This window comes from Oncorhynchus tshawytscha, linkage group LG02 (assembly GCF_018296145.1).
Source record: "Oncorhynchus tshawytscha isolate Ot180627B linkage group LG02, Otsh_v2.0, whole genome shotgun sequence".
NCBI classification, from domain to species: domain Eukaryota; kingdom Metazoa; phylum Chordata; class Actinopteri; order Salmoniformes; family Salmonidae; genus Oncorhynchus; species Oncorhynchus tshawytscha.
Genome location: NC_056430.1, coordinates 35,133,886 through 35,155,464, shown reverse-complemented (window position 1 = coordinate 35,155,464; position 21,579 = coordinate 35,133,886). Strand labels below are relative to the sequence as shown.

Sequence of the window (21,579 nt, the reverse complement as noted above, 5' to 3'; positions counted from 1 at the left end):
CTAGACTGTAAATTCTCCTTCCAGACTCACATTAAGCATCTCCAATCCAAAATGATATCTAGAATCGGTGTTCCTATTTCGCAACAAAGCCTCCTTCACTCATGCTACTAAACATACCCTTGTAAAACTGACTATCCTACTGATCCTTGACTTCAGCGATGTCATTTTCAAAATAGCCTCCAACACTCTACTCAGACTACATCCAATTTGCTATCACAGTGCCATTCGTTTTATCACCAAAGCCCCATATACTACCCACCATTGCGACATGTTTGCTCTCGTTGGCTGGCCCTCGCTTCATATTCGTTGCCAAACCCACTGTCTCCAGGTCATCTATAAGTTTTTGCTAAGTAAAGCCCCGCCTTATCTCAGCTCACTGGTCACCATAGCAACACCCACCCTTAGCACGCGTTCTAGCAGGTATATTTCACTGGCCATCCCCAAAGCCAACACCTCTTTGGCCGCCTTTCATTCCAGTTCTCTGCTGCCAATGACTGGAACGAATTGCAAAAATCCCTGAAGCTGGAGACTTATATCTCCCTCACTAACTTTAAGCATCAGCTGTCAGAGCAGCTTACCAATCACTGCACATGTACACAGCCCATCTGTAAATAGCCCACCCAACTACCTCATCCCTATATTGTTATTTATTTTTGCTCATTTGCACCCCAGTATCCCTACTTTCTCATCATCATCTTCATCTATCATTCCAGTTTTAATGCTAAATTGAAATTATTTCGCCACTGTCTATTTATTGCCTTACCTCCCTAATCTTACTACATTTGCACACACTGTATATAGATATTTCTATTGTGTTATTGACTGTACGTTTGTTTATCCCATGTGTAACTCTGTGTTGTTGTTTTTGTCGAACTGCTTTGCTTTATCTTGGCCAGGTCGCAGTTGTAAATGAGAACTTGTTCTCAACTGGCCTACCTGGTGAAATAAAAAAATGTGGAGACAGCTTATTTGAACCCTCTCATATTGGCTCTAATACGTGTTCTGTTATAGTGTTGTTTCAATGTGGGCATTAAGGTGTCCGCATGCTTCTCAGCCAAAAGTTAATGCATGAACTCTATAGTGTTCGTGCATATATTATGAAGATATTTTATGGCGTTTTTGTTTGTTTTGGACTTCAGTGAGGTTTTTTTTTCAGCTGTTCTTGCACACAACATTTTTTGCTGGAGGGGAGCCGAAGTCTACGCCCCTTTCGTCGGTGATTGGTCAACAGTAGGACTCATTTTATTGAAAAATAGTCCACCAAACATCTTGTAATATTGCGCAACTAAGATCTCTTTTTCAAGAAAGTCAATATTTATTTTTTATTGTAGTTTTTTTTTTACCCCTTTTTCTCCCCAATTTCGTGGTATCCAATTGTTTAGTAGCTACTATCTTGTCTCATCGCTACAACTCCCGTACGGGAGAGACGAAGGTTGAAAGTCATGCGTCCAGAGTCTCTGGTGGCACAGCTGAAGAACGTCAATATTAATGACCGTTTTCTTGAGTTAGCTTAAATTAATTCCGACCATTTTGAGAAAGTGTATAGTTGTTACGCCTTCTCAAAAAGGGCAAACAGTACTACTATTGCCTTTTTTTAAATCTGTTTTCAAGTGAAGCTCTTAAGGGAGTATACGAGTACACTCGTTCGGTTCGGCTTGCTGAGTTCGGCTAGGCCCAGCCGAACTGAAGCATGCTGATGTCTTTAGTCATACCCCTTTTAAAGATGCTTGTTAACATGCACACCACCATACCCATGCTGTCTGATGTAGTGCAGGGAATAAATTACAGCCCCAGAGTACAATTCATTTTGTAAGTCAATACACACACTATTACCTCCGAATGTGTGGTTCGTCTTTGGCACGTCAGCCAAAAAAGATACACATGTATTGCATAAAACGTGGAAGCATACTGCCATAACTTGTCGCATAAGTTATGTATATATTTTTGGGCTGACATGCAACACACCCACGAGCTCTTTTGGGATTCAGTGTGTTGAATGTCTTGAAAAAAGGTCACACTTGTAGTCCACTGAAAGCAATGGCTGCCAACAAAATGACGGAGACTATTCATTTTCGATAAAAGGAAAGATCTAGTATCAAAGTGAGGAGAAGCAAGAGGAGCTCGGTGATCAGTGAGTGAACATTAAGTTGGGGAAGCTTAGCAGTATGCTAATGATTGGGGATATTGCAGGGCAATTGACCAATCGAGGCTTGCTATAGCTTCCAGCCCGTGCTGTATTGGCTGTTAGTACCTAGCACTACCTAGCATTCTGTTTACTTTCATCTTGAAAAGAAAAAAACACACATGGTGTTTTAACTGTCGACAAATCAAGCGTTTCATTGCTTTACATGGAATTCCCCCGTCACAGAACGAAACGTCAGTATGTGCAGAGGTAATCATATTTATAATGCATAGAATACCATTAACTGCTGGTCATATATTTTGCCCACCGCCTAGAAGACACAGTGGTTTGTTTGTGGTTAAAGGCATTTTGAACATTACATTGGGGAAATATCTATAATATAAGATAGAAATTGACATGGATGACTTTAGCATCTATCATGCAGCCTGCTCACACATCATGTGTACAACGTTAAAACAGGACAGATCCAGATTAAAATACATGGTTGTCAAGGACAGTTTCCCAACATAGATTCTTGACAGCTCATTTTCACCAATGATTGATTTTCTACCAGTCTTTTATGACATGATCATTAGTATTGTCCATGTTCTTTTCCATTCGTCTCTGTAGATAAAGCAGCAGAACAGGAACAGAGGGATCCCAGTCTCATTGACTCAGAGGCCTTCTGCATATTGATGACATCACCAGTGCAGGAGCCCTCTGAGGAGCAGCAGCCTTCTGTTGTAGAGGTCATTTCCAGGTCACCCAGCTGTCTCAGTGACGTGTCCATCAGCAGGTGAGCGAGCCCAGGAGACGGCAGAATTGATTAGGGTGAAGTTGCCCCTAGACACTGAATTTGTGCATTTTACCCACTAATGGTTAAGGTTAGGATTGGGGAAGGGTATTCTTGATCTGATTCGAGATCTGTACCTTGGGGGAACTTCACCCCAAGCCAGCTGAATAGCTGATTCTCCACTCCTCAACAAGCAGACATTTGACTTGTCTTCCCAGGGTTTCTCTGTTTCAATGCTTCACAGCTCTCAAAACAGGAGAGCTGTTGTGTGTGTGTGTGGTATTACTGAGGAACTCTGTGTGAAACTAAAGTCGGACTCTCAGCGGGAGTATTGAGTTGGTTCTGACTCACACAGCTCGTTGCGGGCCTCTGGAAAGAGTTCTATCAGCATTCATACCCCCACAGCCTGCCTGCACTTCAGCCCAGAATAGTTTAAATTGCCTTTTCTTTAGAAAGACACCGCAAGGTTGGCTAGCTGAAGACTAAAGTTACGTGTTGAACATAACAGTCTAAATCAGTCACAGATAACTAACAGTACCAAGCTCTTATCAAAATAGGGTTGGGACAAGTTACCAACTGATCAAAGGAAAAAAAAACTATAGTAGATTTCTATTTTTACAGAGATTGATATATTAAATATTTTGATATACAGTATTGGAACAATATACATTATTGTTTTGAAAATATATTTTTTCAAGGAAGCTGGTCGTGAGCCAGGCAGCTGTTAATAGAACTCGTGCTGCTTTTGTCTGGAATATCGACCTGGACCCCAAAGGATGCAGATTCGTAGAGCCATCAGCTACAGAATGTAATTAATAGTGTGCTCCCTTGTTCAGAGTGTATGCTGTGTGCCAGAGGGCCTTATCAAATAAGCACTATGAGATGTCCAGACTCCCACCACAATTTAGAGCTCTATACAGCAGGTTTTTTTTTTTTTGGCAGAGGCTGATGTTCCATTGACCTGCTCCTATTCATATGAGGCCCTAGAGCTTCACGCAAATATGCTTTTCTGTCACCCCACATTCTGCCTGTATGGAGCTGGAAGTGTGTCTGTGTGAAATTTGGCAGGTGTGGTAATTAATTATAACCCTGTGTGTGTGTGTGTGTGTGTGTGTGTGTGTGTGTGTGTGTGTGTGTGTGTGTGTGTGTGTGTGCACCACCTGCCTCTGATAAAGCCACCGCCTGCCTGCCTGGCTCGGCTTCCAGCTGGGGACTCGGACACCTGACAATGCTCTTGAACCACACCACTTAAATTGCCTCTTAGCCGGCGCTATCATCAGAGCAGCACTTGGTCAGACCTCTCTCCCACTCCCCCCAGTAATGAGCCAGTTAGTCAGTCAGACGGAGAGCTGCTCCATGCTCCAGCAGCCTGCTCTAATAGCTAACAGACAGGCATTAGCCCCACCAGTTGCTACGGCCCACCTACCTACCTAACTCTTTATGCAGATAGACATTTCATTAGTCTTCCCCTGGAGGGGCACCAAGAGGAGTGCTCTCACCTTCCAGAGGCAATTTACTCTCTGTTTGTCCACATTAAGGCATGTAAATGTCTTGTAAAAGTGTTTTATTAGGACTTCCAGGGAGATATGAACAAATATTGGCTTCCTCTTTCAGAAAAGGCTCGCTAAAAATCGATTGCATATATCCTTCTCATCCTTTATCCATCCCATCCAGGGTTTACATGGTCTTTCAGGTGAGAGTCAGCCATTACTGAATAATCTTCACACCTGCTTGAGCAGATTCATCTTTTGGTCATCAAATAGAAATCTTCTCACCAGGTGTCACTCTGTTTCGAATTTATTCCTGTTTCCATTCATATGATTGTAATGCAACCGTTTTTCACTCCTGCTTCCGGAGGTCGCATTGTGATCCTGTGTGAGTGTGAGCCCCAGACTGAGCAGAGGGAGATGAGGCCTCCAGGCTTGTGCCATGTCTTCTGTCTGTATTTACTCACCTGTCAGCGCCTATTAGAGCCCTCTTTATGTGGTAGGCTGTCATGTTACTGTTAGGCGATAACACAAAAATGCATCAGCTTTTTTACCCAATGGTGTAATAATTAGGCTATTCTGTTTGCTCCCTGTTCCACAGTCGAGAACTTCCAAGGGACTATACAGCCCTCAAAGACCATCTTTGGGAGAAGCTCTTCACAAAAGTGTTTTTTTATTCCACACACAGTAATAAAACATTATCTTTGTCCAGGCAAAGTGATGAAAAGCTCTTTAATGAATTCAACTTGCATAGAGGGGTGTTGTTGAAGAATCGTGAGAAGTTTTGCTGCACTCTCCACAGGTGTTGGGTATTTAGAGCATCTCTGAAGAGAACATTTAATGCTGTCTTCTAATCTTACATAAGTGAAAGGCCAGCCGTATGGAGGTACATATACTATAAGCAGGTCCTTGTTTGGTTTTGATTTAATGTTTAGGAGAGAAACATTACTTGCAGTATTCTGCTCATTATGGGATAAATCAGGGCTGCTCAACGCAGGTGTTCAGGATAGATTGATCCAATGTGTTTGCTTTTTTGTGGTTCTCTCCGGGTTGTTATTTCAGGTGAATCTCATTCCTTCTGCACACTATGGCAGTTTATTCAGCCTCCACTTGCTTTATTGATTTTATTTTTAAGTTCCCCTCCCCTGACATGTATTGATTTACTTTCAAGAGAAGAGAATAATATAAAGGAAAATGTTGCAAAAATAACACTGAAATAGTGAGTAGGCTACATACATTATATTTGTATATTGATAAGGCTACATGAAGAACTTACAAACTTCACTTTCAAAAAGGCCGACTTAGGGCTGAATTCATTTTCACTTAAATAGCCATCTTAAGCTTAGACAAAGTTCTACAAAGTACTAGTAAATATGTTTTTTCCCCTGTTTAATACATTTGCTAACATTTCGAAAAACCTGTTTTTGCTCTGTCATTATGGGGTATTGTGTGTAGATGGATAAAATAATCTATTTTAGAATAAGGCTGTAACGTAACAACATGTAAAAAAAAGTCAAGGGATCTGAATGCTTTCCGGAAGCACTGTAGATTAAGCCATGGAGTGCAGCATGGGCAACACAATGTATGATAAGGATTTACTGTTCTGATCAATTTGTCTTCAGTATAAAGATTAAACTGAACAAGTGAGTAAAAGTTATGCAACGTCAAATTAGCTAGTCGTCTTTCCAAGTATATCGACTCATTAATTTAATGGACTCGGAGAGGCTGTGTAGTTTTTTTACAAAGCAAGGGTTAATCCCCTGATAAAGTGTTTTATTAGCAGTCAGAAGTTCGCTAGAGGTTCCTCTCTGTTAGGTTATCATTTTTTGTTCATTTTCCCCTGGCCAGGAAGTATTCACGCTGGGCTTTTCATTATTAATATTAATAGCCTTCCAATGAAAAGAACCAGCTTCAAAGAGGCCTAGTTTAATCCATTTAGATGGGCTCCTTGTCCTGGGTTGTCCTTACCTGCCTCCCAGGCCCTCCGTGGCCCCAAGACACTGATCTCAGGGGATTCAAGCCAAATCGGGTCATATTTGATTATGCCTGGCACCACACACACTTACCATTCCTCTGTTTCACAGCCAAGTTTAACCCAGGTACTATTTTTGGATAAAGAACTCAGTAAACCTCACATCATCCCGGCTATTGTATTTCATCCAGGCCAAAATTAGCTGCTTGATATGATGACCATGTGATATGCCAAGTAAGGGATTTATTTAAAAAAAAAACATGCAATGCGATGGCACAGTTAGGGCTGGCACAATTACTGTATAACCTTGTAACCAACAGTTATGAATGAAGACCGTCATGAAAATAAAATAACCCTCATAAAAACAATTGCAATGCCTGCCTGGTATTGTGACGCAATAATTTCCATTAATGGGTTACACTTCCTGCATTTACTTCCTGCAATGCTTCTGGCAATTTGTCACCAGCAGAGAGAAAGAGGCTAAGCGGGAGGGTGGTTTACTCCGAATTTTGGTTTGTAGATCAACGAGTATGGTTACGTGCACACAATAATACAATTGTTGTGAATAGTCAGATAAATATAGTGGCTCGCCCTTGGCATTTTTCCTATTTTGTTGCCTTACAACCTGGAATTAAAATTGATTTTTGGGGGGGGGTTTGTATCATTTGATTTACACAACATGCCTACCACTTTGAAGATGCAACATATTTTTTATTGTGAAACAAACAAGAAATAAGACAAAACTGAATTTGAGCGTAACTACTCCCCCCCAAAGTCCATACTTTGTAGAGCCACCTTTTGCAATTACAGCTGCAAGTCTCTTGGGGTATGTCTCTGTAAGCTTGGCACATCTAACCACTAGGATTTTTGCCCATTCTTCAAGGCAAAACTGCTCTAGCTCCTTCAAGTTGGATGGGTTTCGCTGGTGTACAGCAATCTTTAAGTCATACAACAGATTCTCAATTGGATTGAGGTCTGGGCTTTGACTAGGCCATTCCAAGACATTTAAATGTTTCCCCTTAAACCACTCGATTGTTGCTTTAGCAGTATGCTTAGTGTCATTGTCCCGCTGGAAGGTAAACCTCTGTCCCAGTCTCAAATCTGTGGAAAACTGATACAAGTCTCCCTCAAGAATTTCCTTGTATTTAGCGCACCCAGCATTCCTTAAATTCTGACCAGTTTCTCAGTTCCTGCCAATGATAAACATTCCCACAGCATGATGCTGCCACCACCATGCTTCACTTTGGGGATGGTGTTCTCGGGGTGATGTGAATATTGGGTTTGCACCAGACATAGATTTTTCCTTGATGGCCAAAAAACAAAATGTTTGTCTCATCTGACCAGACTACCTTCTTCCATATGTTTGGGGAGTCTCCCACATGCCTTTTGGCAAACACCAAACGTGTTTTCTTTTTTTTTCTTTAAGCAATGGCTTTTTTCTGCCCACTCTTCTGTAAAGCCCAGCTCCGTGGAGTGTACGGCTTAAAGTGGTACAATGGACAGATATTCCAATCTCCGCTGTGGAGCTTTGCAGCTCCTTCAGGGTTATCTTTGGTCTCTTTGTTGCCTCTCTGATTAATGCCCTCCTTGCCTGGTCCGTGAGTTTTGGTGGGTGGCCCTCTCTAGGCAGGTTTGTGGTGGTGCCATATTCTTTCCATTTTTTAATAATGGATTTAATGGTGCTCCGTGGGATGTTTTGGATGTTTTTTCATAACCCAACCCTGATCTGTACTTCTCCAAAACTGTGACCCTGACCTGTTTTAAGAGCTCTTTGTTCTTCATGGTGCCGCTTGCTTGGTGGTGCCCTTTGCTTTGAGGTGTTGCAGACTCTGGGGTCTTTCAGAAGAGGTGGGGCGGCAGGTAGCCTAGTGGCTAAAGCATTGAACTAGTAACCGCAGGATGGAATCCCTGAATCCCCACGGCAGTTAACCCACTGTTCCTAGGCCGTCATTGAAAAAGAATTTGTTCTTAACCGACTTGGCTAGTTAAATAAAGCCCCCCCCCCCTCCAAAATAGGTGTATATACAGTTGAAGTTGGAAGTTTACATACACCTTAGCCAAATACATTTAAACTCAGTTTTTCACAATTCCTGACATTTAATCATAATAAAATACCCTGTCTTAGGTCAGTTGGGATCACCACTTTATTTTAAGAACATGAAATGTCAGAATAATAGTAGAGTGATTTATTTAAGCTTTTATTTCTTTCCTCACATTCCCAGTGGTTCAGATGTTTACATACACTCAATTAGTATTTGGTAGCATTGCCTTTAAATGGTTTAACTTGGGTCAAACGTTTCGGGTAGCCTTCCACAAGCTTCCCACAATAAGTTGGGTGAGTTTTGGCCCATTCCCCCTGACAGAGCTGGTGTAACTGAGTCAGGTTTGTAAGCCTCCTTGCTCGCACATGCTTTTTCAGTTCTGCCGACAACTTTTCTATAGGATTGATGTCAGGGCTTTGTGATGGCCATGCCAATATCTTAACTTTGAAGCCATTTTGCCACAACATTGGAAGTATGCTTGGGTCATTGTCCATTTGGAAGACCCATTTGCGACCAAGCTTTAACTTCCTGACTGATGTCTTGTGATGTTTCTTCAATATATCCACATAATTTAGAAGAGCAGTGGCTTCTTCTTGCTGAGTGGCCTTTCAGGTTATGTCGATATAGGACTCGTTTTACTGTGGATATAGATACTTTTGTACCTGTTTCCTCCAGCTTCTTCACAAGGTCCTTTGCTGTTGTTCTGGGATGAATTTGCACTTTTCACACCAACGTGCGTTCATCTCTAGGAGACACAACACGTCTCCTTCCTGAGCAGTATGATGTTGTGTGGTCCCATGGTGTTTATACTGGTGTACTATTGTTTGTACAGATGAACGTGGTACCTTCAGGTGTTTAGAAATATCTCCCAAGGATGAACCAGACTTGTGGAGGTCTACATTTGTCTTTCTGAGGTCTTGGCTGATTTCTTTTGATTTTCCCATGATGTCAAGCAAAAAGACACTGATTTTGAAGGTAGGCCTTGAAATACATCCACAGGTACACCTCCAATTCACTCAAATTATGTCAATTAGCCTATCAGAAGCTGTTTAAATGCACAGTCAACTTAGTGTATATAAACCTCTGACCCACTGGAATTGTGGTGCAGTGAGTTATAAGTGAAATAATCTGTCTGTAAACAATTGTTGGAAAAATTGCTTGTGTCATGCACAAAGTAGATGTTCTAACTGACTTGCCAAAACTATAGTTTGTTAACAAGATATTTGTGGAGTGGTTGAAAAATGAGTTTTAATGACTCCAACTTAAGTATGTAAACTTCCGACTACAAGTGTGTGTGTGTGTGTGTGTGTGTGTGTGTGTGTGTGTGTGTGTCATGTATCCCATATGTATGCAGTATAGTCGTGGCTAAAAGTTTTGAGAATGACACAAATATTAATTTCTACAAAGTTTGATGCTTCAGTGTCTTTAGATATTTTAGTCAGATGTTACTGAGGTATAATTACAAGCATTTCATGTGTCAAAGGCTTTTATTGACAATTACATGAAGTTGATGCAAAGAGTCAATATTTGCAGTGTTGACCTTTCTTTTTCAAGACCTCTGCAATCCGCCCTGGCATGCTGTCAATTAACTTATGGGCCACATCCTGACTGATGGCAGCCCATTCTTGCATAATCAATTCTTGGAATTTGTCAGAATTTCTGGGTATTTGTTTGTCCACCCACCTCTTGAGAATTGACTACAAGTTCTCAATGGGATTAAGGTCTGGGGAGTTTCCTGGCCATGGACCCAAAATATCAATGTTTTGTTCCCCGAGCCACTTAGTTATCACTTTTGCCTCATGGCAAGGTGCTCCATCATGCTGGAAAAGGCATTGTTCGTCACCAAACTGTTCCTGGATGGTTGGGAGAAGTTGCTCTCGGAGGATATGTTGGTACCATTCTTTATTCATGGCTGTGTTCTTAGGCAGAATTGTGAGTGAGCCCACTCCCTTGGCTGAGAGGCAACCCCACACATGAATGGTCTCAGGATGCTTTACTATTGGAATGACACAGGACTGATGGTAGCGCTCACCTTGTCTTCTCCGGACAAGCTTTTTTCCGGATTCCCCAAACAATCGGAAAGGGGATTCATCCTAGAAAATGACTTTACCCCAGTTCTCAGCAGTCCAATCCCTGTACCTTTTGCTGAATTTCAGTCTGTCCCTGATGTTTTTCCTGGAGAGAATTGGCTTCTTTGCAGCCCTTTTTGATTCCAGGCCATCCTCCAAAAGTCTTCACCGTGTGCAGATGCACTCACACCTGCCTGCTGCCATTCCTGAGCAAGCTTTATACTGGTGGTGCCATGATTCCGCAGCTGAATCAACTTCAGGAGACGGTCCTGGTGCTTGCTGGACTTTCTTGGGTGTCCTGAATCCTTCTTCACAACAATTGAACCACTCTCCTTGAAGTTCTTGATGATCCAATAAATTTCAGGTGCAATCTTACTGGCAGCAATATCCTTGCCTGTGAAGCCCTTTTTGTGGAAAGCAATGATGACGGCACGTGTTTCCTTGCAGGTAACCAAGCACCACCCTCCTTTTGAAACTTCCAGTCTGTTATTCAAACTCAATCAGCATGATATAGTGATCTCCAACCTTGTCCTCGTCATCACTCACACCTGTGTTAATGAGAGAATCACTGACATGATGTCAGCTGGTCCTTTTGTGGCAGGGCTGAAATGCAGTGGAAATGTTTTTGGGTGATTCAGTTCATTTGCATGGCAAAGAGGGACTTTGCAATTCTTCTGATCACTCTTCATAACATTCTGGAGTATATGCATATTGCCATCATACAAACTGAGGCAGCAGACTTTGTAAAAATTAATATTTGTGTCATTCTCAAAACTTTTGGCAACGACTGTATGTATGTACAGTGAAGGGGGGAAAGTATTTGATCCCCTGCTAATTTTGTACGTTTGCCCACTGATAAAGAAATGATCCATCTATAATTTTAATGGTAGATTTATTTGAACAGTGAGAGACAGAATAACAAAAAAATCCAGAAAAACGCATGTCAAAAATGTTATCAATTGATTTGCATTTTAATGAGGGAAATAAGTATTTGACCCCTCTGCAAAACATGACTTAGTATCTGGTTGCAAAACCCTTGTTGGCAATCACAGAGGTCAGATGTTTCTTGCGGTTGGCCACCAGGTTTACACACATCTCAGGAGGGATTTTGTCCCACTCCTCTTTGCAGATCTTCTCCAAGTCATTAAGGTTTCGAGGCTGACGTTTGGCAACTCGAACCTTCAGCTCCCTCCACAGATTGTCTATAGGATTAAAGTCTGGAGACTGGCTAGGCCACTCCAGGACCTTAATGTGCATCTTCTTGAGCCACTCCTTCGTTGCCTTAGCCTTGTGTTTCGGGTCATTGTCATGCTGGAATACCCATCCACGACCCCTTTTCAATGTCCTGGCTGAGGTAAGGAGGTACTCACCCAAGATTTGACGGTACATGACCCCGTCCATTGTCCCCTTAGCAGATAAACACCCCCAAAGCTTAATGTTTCCACCTCCATGTTTGACGGAGGGGATGGTGTTCTTGGGGTCATAGGCAGCATTCCTCCTCCTCCAAACACAGCGAGTTGAGTTGATGCCAAAGAGCTCCATTTTGGTCTCATCTGACCACAACACTTTCACCCAGTTGTCCTCTGAATCATTCAGATGTTCATTGGCAAACTTCAGAAGGGCATGTATATGTGCTTTCTTGCTTGAGCAGGGGGACCTTGCGGGCGCTGCAGGATTTCAGTCCTTCACGGGGTAGTGTGTTGCCAATTGTTTTCTTGGTGACTATGGTCCCAGCTGCCTTGAGATCATTGACAAGATCCTCCCGTGTAGTTCTGGGCTGATTCCTCACCGTTCTCATGATCATTGCAACTCCACGAGGTGAGATCTTGCATGGAGCCCCAGGCCAAGGGAGATTGACAGTTCTTTTGTGTTTCTTCCATTTGCGAATAATTGCACCAACTGTTGTCACCTTCTCACCAAGCTGCTTGACGATGGTCTTGTAGCCCATTCCAGCCTTGTGTAGGTCTACAATCTTGTCCCTGACATCCTTGGAGAGCTCTTTGGTCTTGGGCATGGTGGAGAGTTTGGAATCTGATTGATTGATTGCTTCTGTGGACAGGTGTCTTTTATACAGGTAACAAACTGAGATTAGGAGCACTCCCTTTAAGAGTGTGCTCCTAATCTCAGCTCGTTACCTGTATAAAAGACCCCTGGGAGCCAGAAATCTTTCTGATTGAGAGGGGGTCAGATACTTATTTCCCTCGTTAAAATGCAAATCAATTTATAACATTTTTGACATGCGTTTTTCTGGATTCTTTTGTTGTTATTCTGTCTCTCACTGTTCAAATAAACTTACCATTAAAATTATAGACTGATCATTTCTTTGTCAGTGGGCAAACGTACAAATTTAGCAGGTCCTGTATTAGTGTTTTCTATTCCTGGGCTGGGCCATAGTCCAGACGACTCAGCTGGTTAGTATCACCTAGACAGTGTTCTCTCTCTTTCTCTATGTCGGTCTCCTCCCTTTCTCTCTCTTCCTCTCTGTCCAAAAGGCAGAGAAACCACCCAGAGAGAAAATTATTCAGTGAAGTGCTTTCCTTTTCCTAATCTTTGATACTACTTTGACAATCACAATTGTGTTTTTTTGTCATTGACCCCCCACGCTCATAAGCAGAGCCGAGAGTGGGTCTTACAAAGACTGCAAGGTGCTAAATCTCCTGAAATATGCATTTCTTGGGTTTACCTTTTCTTTTGTTTGTGTCGTGTGGCCCACATACATTATTACATTATTACATCATTCCATCTTAGTCACATGTCTGTGGAATTTGTTCAGTTTGTCTCAGTTGTTGAATCTTGTTATGTTCATACAAATATTTACACATGTTAAGTTTGCTGAAAATAAACTTAGTTGACAGTGAGAGGACGTTTATTTTTTTGCTGAGTTTATTTCTATAGATTCATTTTTGTCAAATGTGTCCCGTATTAGTGTTTTCTGTCCCTGGGCTAGGCCATAGTCCAAACGACTCCGCTGGATAGTATCACAAGGGGACAGCATTCTCTCTCTCGCTCTCTCTGTCTTTATCTCTGTCTGTCTCCCCTCTTTCTCTCTCTTCCCCTCTGTCCAAAAGGCAAAGAAACCACCCAGGAAGAAAATTACTCTGTGAAGTGCTTTCCTTTTCCTGATCTTTGATACCACTTTGACAATCACATTTGTGTTGTTTTTGTCATTGACCCCCCCACGCCTATAAGCAGAGCCGAGAGTGTTTCTTAGAAAGACTGCAAAGTGCTAACTCTCCTGAAATGCATTTTTTTGGGTTGACCTTTTCTTTTGTTTGTGTGTTGTGTGACCCATGCTTTTTTCTGAATCCCATATCATCCCCCAAAGTCACCAAGGCCTTCAGAAGCACAACTGATTTTCCGACTTGTTACAGAGGTCTTCCCTGTGGCAGGACTCCTGAGTCGCTGGCTGTGCCTCGTTAGGATGCAGCCTCCAGCTTGCGAATTTCCACCATTTTCTCCACAGAGCTGCTGCTCATTGCTCCCGTAGGCTTTTCATTAGAGAGACAAATTTCAGTAATCATCTTACAGGCTGACCCAACCTCGAGCCTTGATCCCCCAGCCCTGCCCACTGAGTCACAGAGCTCAGCCTCTGCCCCAGCACCTCTTTCCAGTCCTAAGTCCTTATCGCACAGACCAGCCGGCTACAATAGGGAACTGCAGACCCAGTGCTGAATGCTGGTTCGTCCTCATACTCTAGGACCCCGCAGACCAGGAACAGGAACGTGCTGTCCGGGGCCCTCTTTTGGCTGAACCTACAGTATATGAATTGATTTCAATTCAGGCATATACACATTGATATCGACATGGATATCTGTATGTATCGATAAGTATATTTCACTGGTCACCCCCAAAGCCAATTCCTCCTTTGTCCACCTTTCCTTCCAGTTCTCTGCTGCCAATGACTGGAACGAATTGCAAAAATCACTGAAGCTGGCGACTCATATCTCCCTCTTTAACTTTAAGCACCAGCTGTCAGAACAGCTCACAGATCACTGCGCCTGTACATAGCCCATCTGTAAATCAGCCCACCCAACTACCTCATCCCCATACTGTTTAAAAAAAAAAAAAGTATCCTTTGCACCCCATTATCTCTACTTGCACATTCATCTTCTGCACATCTATCACACCAGTGTTTAATTGCTAAATTGTAATTATTTTGCCACTATGGCCTATTTATTGCCTTACCTCCCTTATCTTACCTCATTTGCACACACTGTCTATATACTTTTCTATTGTGTTATTGACTGTATGTTTGTTTATTCCATGTGTAACTGTGTTGTTGTTTGTGACGCACTGCTTTGCTTTATCATGGCCAGGTCGCAGTTGTAAATGACAACTTGTTCTCAACTAGCCTACCTGGTTAAATAAAGGTGAAACAAAAAAGTCTCAGTCCAAATAAGTTATTTCAGGTGTTGATTTTCGAAAACTCTTCTCTCAGTGTGATGTATTGCATTACTATATATAATCTGTCAGAAACCTGCATCCTGTTTGTTGCACATGTTCTTCCCACCATTTAGCTGGGTGGCAGCAGCATACAAATGTGCTTTCGAAGTAGGAGAGTTGGATGTGAGAGATATGCTCTGTCAACATAAGTTATGAGGCGAGGGAGGGCTGCTGATGAGATGTGTGTTATGTGTTATGGCCCTATTTTTAGCCTGATGGTGTTGGTTTCAATGACTGGTGCCAATTCTGCAGCCAGGCTTAACTCTATCTCTTTCTTCTCTGTTCCACTTAAGTGCTGCTCCGTTGTGATGACTGGTTGATGCTCTGAACACTATTAATAGCAAGCTTCTCCTCTCTGTTTTCTCAGTTCCATCTCCGACGTCTTCGCTGATAGATGCTATGAGTAAGTTATTCTGCTCTTCAGACAGATTTAATAACAAAACCTTCACACACAACACTGATGTTTGGAAACATGTGGACTCATCATCATGTCAGCTCCTGCCATGTTGCCACATCAGGACATCTGTTGGAGACAGGCAGTCTTCAGCTCAATTCTGCTAGCTGGGTTTTTGTCATTTGGAGTTAGCTGATGCGAGGAAATTGCCAATAGCGGGTAATTGTAGGCCTCACTGATGGGCAGATTGGATCTGAAATTGCTGATGCAACTGCTAGGACAGCTGCCTTGCTTGACTTGACACGGATTAATGCTTTTTCAACTAACAATCTGCTAATGTCAGGTTTGGTTTTCACAAGGCATAATGGGACCCATATCGTCCAAAAAGTTATTATTTTGACTCATCTGTCCATAGAACATTATTACAAGAGTCTTGATGATCATCCAGGTGCTTCCATGTGCTTTTCGGCGAACTTGAGTCAACTTTTTGGACAACATGGGTTCCATTATGCCTGGGGAACACCAAACAATGCATTCCACAGTAAGAACCTTATACCAAGGGTCAAGCATGGTGGTGGTAGTGTGATAGTTTGGGGATGCTTTGCTGCCTCAGGACCTGGACGACTTGCCTTAATAGAAGGAACTTTGAATTATGCTCTGTATCAGATAATTCTACAGGAGAATGTCAGGATATCTGTCTGTGAGCTGAAACTGAAGCACAGCTGGGTCATGCAGCAAGACATTGATCCAAAACACACAATATTTGCGTGGGTCTACATGAAAATGATTAGAAAGCAACTAATTAGAAGTTTTGGAATTGCCTAGTCAAAGTCAAGACCTAATCCCAATTGAGATGTTGTGGCAGGACTTGAAACGCATAGTTCATGCTTGAAAACCCACAAATTTTGCTTAGTTAAAGAAGTTCCTCATGCAAGAGTGGGCCAAAGGTCCTCCACAGCGATGTGAGAGACTGATCAATAACTATAGGAAGCATTTGGTTGCAGTCATTGCAGCTAAAGATGGCACAACCAGTTATTGAGTGTAATGGGGCAATTGCTTTTTCAAAAATAATTGTTATTTGTAAACTCAGATTCCTTATGTAATAATGGGTTTTGGTTGAAGATCTGATAACATTCAGTTTCAAAAATATGCAAAAAGGAGCAAATACTTTCTCACAGCACTGTATCATAAACCTACTACCAAGGTTTTGGTCCCTCCAGTCTTAAGTCGTGAGGCCCCCTACAGCCTATGACTGTTTGAAGTGTAGTCAGGTAAGGTGCAGCTCCGGCTCACCCTCCACCTCAAGAGTAATGATCAGTCCTGTTGCACAGCTGGTTTCCATGTCATGGCTGGTGTTTATATTCGTTATGTATCTTATTTATCACATTTGCACATCGTACAGATACAGAGCCTTTGAGCAGAACATCTGTCAGACAGCGATTTAATAAACCCAATCATTGCATACAATTCTAAATGCTAATTAGTTTATTAAAAATCATTTTGGGCCACGATTAAAAAATGATCTTTATTTCTCAACTGGTAATTGAGGCGTGCTTCCCATTCCCCATTAAAATGCATCGGAAGGCAGGCTTCACCACTTTGCAACGAGTTGGAGGCAGTATGCATTTAACTACTTAATTGAACATTTTACTGAGGCATGTTTTCCTTGCTTCAAAGTAGCCTAAGCAAAATTGGACCATATCCGTGGAGGCAATTGTTTTTACAAAGACTTCCAAATGCCATTGAAACCAGTACCCTATTTTTCTCATGTTCTGTTGGTTTTCAACTTCCTTTCGTTGTCTGTTGGCCAAATGTACATTGGCATGTAGCCTACTGCCTTGTGCACATTGCAGCGATAATAACGTTAATAAATAATATCTTATCAACATTTTAAGCTAAACTTTCTGATCTGTTGCATCAGATTCATTGCTTTAAAAAAAAGGTTTATGTAGGCCTACTGGTTGTATGAATTTGGGATATATCTCCCCACACTGTCCCAGAGTCTATTTGGGCTATTTCTTTCTCAACAAACTGACCAACTTTTCCATTATGGGGGATAGTAGATTTAATTAAATTGGCAAAATTATATAGCCTAATTAGCCTACTCCTGTCTATGCAGAAATACATTTAAAAAATGCTCAACTTAATTGAGCGAACAACAGTAGTCCTATAGCCTATCTTATTGGCACCAACCGAGAGCATCAGTGTGCACTGCATATTCACTCTTTATTATTGTTTGGTCATTGCCACCTCCAGTTTAAATGGACGTCATATTCTATTTGTGTCTCCCCTTCTCGTAGGCCAATTACAGTGTGTATGGACAATGACGTTTTTTTATTGATTTGTTTGTCAGGAGAGTAGGCTACCCTGTAATTTTTCGTTTTCAAATAGATTCTGCTGTCTCCAGTCATATACTGTAAAGTGAAACTCACGCAGCATCTATGTATAGGCTAGTGATTATGCTGTTCCTTAATCATCTTGTTGGCTGAGGGAAAGTAAATGTGGACAGTTATTCTAACATCGACTTGCATGTTCTCTTAAAATGAATGACCATAATCTAAATGGGATTTCTGTCATTCTGAGCACCGTGTGTGGACGCCCTAATCAGGTTACTCACCCAATGTATTTGGATCCGATAAATTTAAGTGCTGCTGGTCAGATGTCCGCCGCCATGTTTTCATAACGGAAATCCTGACACTTTGTGACATCACATGAGATTTGACAGGAGCTCTGCCGTGACGATGCCTGCCAAGGATCCTCCCATTCATAATGCACATTTGTTGCCACAAAACCAATTGGCTATTTATTTTGCAGACGTTACATAGTGGAGTTTCCATGAGCTGCGGTCACATCTCCCTTTAAACCTCATGATGCCCATTCTTTCCACGATCAGGAGTACTGAAGTGTGTCTTCCTGACATTTTACTTTCTGCACAGACCTGCTTGTCTCCTAAATGTGACACTACTTTTAAATGAATACCCTCAAGAGTGGGAGGAAAGTTATTTAAGACAACAGCACCTAACTGACAATGGAGCGTCTATTGAATGACTTTTTCCAGTTGGTGCCTGTGCTAATGTAATGATTTCCCATGAATGGACTTGGTGTTTACGTTGAGTCCCAGATATATAGCGCTGGGCATTCCCTTGTCCTCAACACAGCTATGGAACCTGGTCCATGTCACGTGAATGCTTGTTGTACAATCAGTGTGCAGAAGCGCTCTAGTAATTTTTGGACAGCCCTCTCATTGCCAGGTGTTCATGGTGCTGCTGTTTGTCAACGCTCGAGGATGGCAAGTACAAGTCTGAGAGTTGACTCTGACGGGAACAACTCTCATATGGAGAACCAATTATAGCATGTTAATAATTGATTGCATTTACATAGCACTTTTCTGCTAGCTGAGGTACTTAAAGCGCTTTACATAGAAGGGCAGGGTTTTCTAAACTCTGTCCTTGTTCCCAGCTGAATCAGCTGTGTAGTGTTAGGTCAAAAACCAAAACATGCACCCCTTGGGAAACTTACCTCATCCAATGTGTAGCACCCACCTGGGTGATGCACAGCAACAATTTTCATGGCAGAATTCTAACCATAGATCAGCTTGATAAGTGATATATGCCTATTGCGTGGCCATTTAGCCATTACACCAGGGTTAATAATCTTATGATAAGTGCCAAGCGTTTTTTAATTACCACAGAGAGTCAGGACACCCATCTAGCACCCATCCGAAAGATGGCACCCTATGCAGGGCAATGTCCCCTTCACTGCCCTCGGATCGCCTGAGACCAGAGTGACGAGTGCCCTCTACTGGCCTCCCAACACCACTTCCAGAAGCATCTGGTCTCCCATCCAGGGACTGACCAGGACCAAACCTGCTTAGCTTCAGAGGCAAGCCAGCAGTGGGATGCAGGGTGGTATGCTGCTGGCATGTAAAGCCTGTGCCTTACTTGGTGTGTGCATTGTGCACGCTAGTTAGGATGTCATCATTTGAAGCTTTTCTGTTTGTGTGCTTCCCCTTGCCTCTTTAATGTAGGAGAACAAAGGGTCGTTCGCATTCAGTCACCTTGATGGGAGCCAACTGGAATATCAAACATGGTAGGGCAATAAATTGGACTCCTCTCTTGTTGTGTCTCTGTCATTGTGTTTGGGGATAATCAAGGTCACACTCTTCATCTCTGTCTCGATGACCTTTCAGTGATGTCTATGGCTGCCACCGTACGCTCCTGATGTCATTCCTCCTCTGCTGGGCTGAATACACAGCCTCACATCTCTGCTCTATATACAGCCATTCACAACTCCCCCTGAGAGCTGGAGCTGGGAACGACTGGTGAACTCATGAGCAGGAAGCCATGATTTAGTTCTTAATTGTAAAGTAATGATTGCAAGACAGGGAGAGTTTCCCTCTGAAAGCATGTAAAAGTCTTATCTGTAACCTTTGGTTTTGTCAGAAATGTCTGGCCCAGATGGTATCGGTTATACAGTAAGTCAAGGCATTTTGAGAAGTACTGTATATGTGTCGGGGATGGCTCTTAACAAACCAATAGTATACTGCTCTAAGTTACCTCCCTATACCCATCCCTCATCCCTCTCTACCCCCACAAATGCTGATCCATGAACCAAATGTTGTTTTCCCTCTCTTCTCTGTCCATCCAGTAGTCATATCCTTCCACCCCCACCTACCACCCAGGTTTATATCCCTCCACCCCCACCTCACGCCCAGGTTAGTATTCACCCCCCACCGCCCATTGGGCACTGTTGTGGACTATAATATTGTGAACATGGCCTTTATTTATTTATCCATGTCCACTGATTACGTTCCTGAAAGACCTGATTTATGTACATGGACAAGCCCTAGAATAGGCCCCCGGTGTGTCCTAAGGAATTCCAAGAACAAGTTTGGTTGGTGGCCAAAGTAATGGTTGCAGAGGGGCTTCCAGACAGACAACAGCCTTCCTTTCTTCTCCTCTGACTGGCATAAGTTAGGCAGGCCTAGACCTGGTCTTGATTAGATACCTACAGTATGTACCGAAGGTAAATGTGTTCACTGCTGAACATCCAGATAGAGATGGAAATAGCTGAGTCTGTCAAATAGGTCTTAATGAAATCTTTACCCAAACAACACAACTTACTGAAAGGTTTTTCTGACACCTGGTGAAAAATACCCTCACAGATTCACTTAAAAAGTCACTGTGCATTTCACAGGAACTTCATGGAAGTTAGTTGTCTAGAAGTTGCTGTGAATTTTGGGTTACCTAATTGGCGACCAGCTGTCACTAAGTTATTGTAAAATTCACAGTAACTTAATAGCCAGTAACTGACAACTAACTGCCATTAACTTACTGGCAGCTTAACTCGCACAGATGTTAGTAAGTTATTGTAAAATGCATTGTAACTTATTGCCAACCAGATGTCAGTAAGCTGTTGTAAAATGCACAGTAACTTACTTGCAATTAGCTGCCAGAAGGTTTTCTAATTACAAGAAAGCTTATAACATTAGTTGACAACTCCTAACAATCCTTTGTGGTGAGCACACTTTACCATGCCTCAACCTCTTGGTTGGCATCAAACTGACCTTCCTGACACACCATCAGATCAGTGAGCGTGACAGAGATGAGCCACAGTAAGTTACTGTGAATTTTACAATAACTACTTGCAGCAAACTTCCCAGTGACCAACTGCCATTAACTTACTGGAAAATGCACAGTAACCTCTTTTTAAAGTGTAACTCTTGATTGTCACACGCTATTACAAATATTGTAGAACTGGGTGCTCAACCTTAAACCTCTTAGAGCTACCCCCCTAATTTGTTCAATTTCCACCTGAAGACATACCCAAATCTAACTGCCTGTAGCTCTGGCCCAGAAGCAAGGATATGCATATTCTTGGTACCATTTGAAAGAAAACACTCTGAAGTTTGTGTAAATGTGAATTGAATGTAGGAGAATATAACACAATAGATCTGGTTTAGATAATACAATGAAAAAAACATACGTTTTTTATTTTTATTGTTGTATCATCATCTTTAAAATGAACAAGATAAAACAAACATTCAGATAGGATGATGGGGATAATTTCAGTGAAAAATATAAGAGGGCAACAGTACTTGTGCAAAGTTTTAGAATGATAACTTCCAAAATGAGTGTTCTACATGACATTTATCATGAAGTCACTCAGGTGTCCCACACAAGTAGCCCAAATGTACCCAAGTGGCCAAATTGGTGAAGGTATACATTTTGAAACAACTATATTCAAAATGCCAAAAT

General features: G+C 42.1%; 1 protein-coding gene across 4 annotated transcripts in view; it reads left to right on the top strand.

Annotated features, from left to right (window-relative positions):
* The window catches only part of rad18 (RAD18 E3 ubiquitin protein ligase), a 76,656-nt gene that overhangs the window by 42,536 nt on the left and 12,541 nt on the right, over positions 1-21,579 (top strand). The window contains exons 11-12 of one of the 4 annotated variants that reach the window (XM_024377300.2): positions 2,753-2,918; positions 15,296-15,331. In XM_024377300.2, the coding sequence (XP_024233068.1) occupies positions 2,753-2,918; positions 15,296-15,331 (202 nt within the window). The other 3 variants (XM_024377291.2, XM_024377284.2, XM_024377306.2) reach the window with 3 other exon arrangements.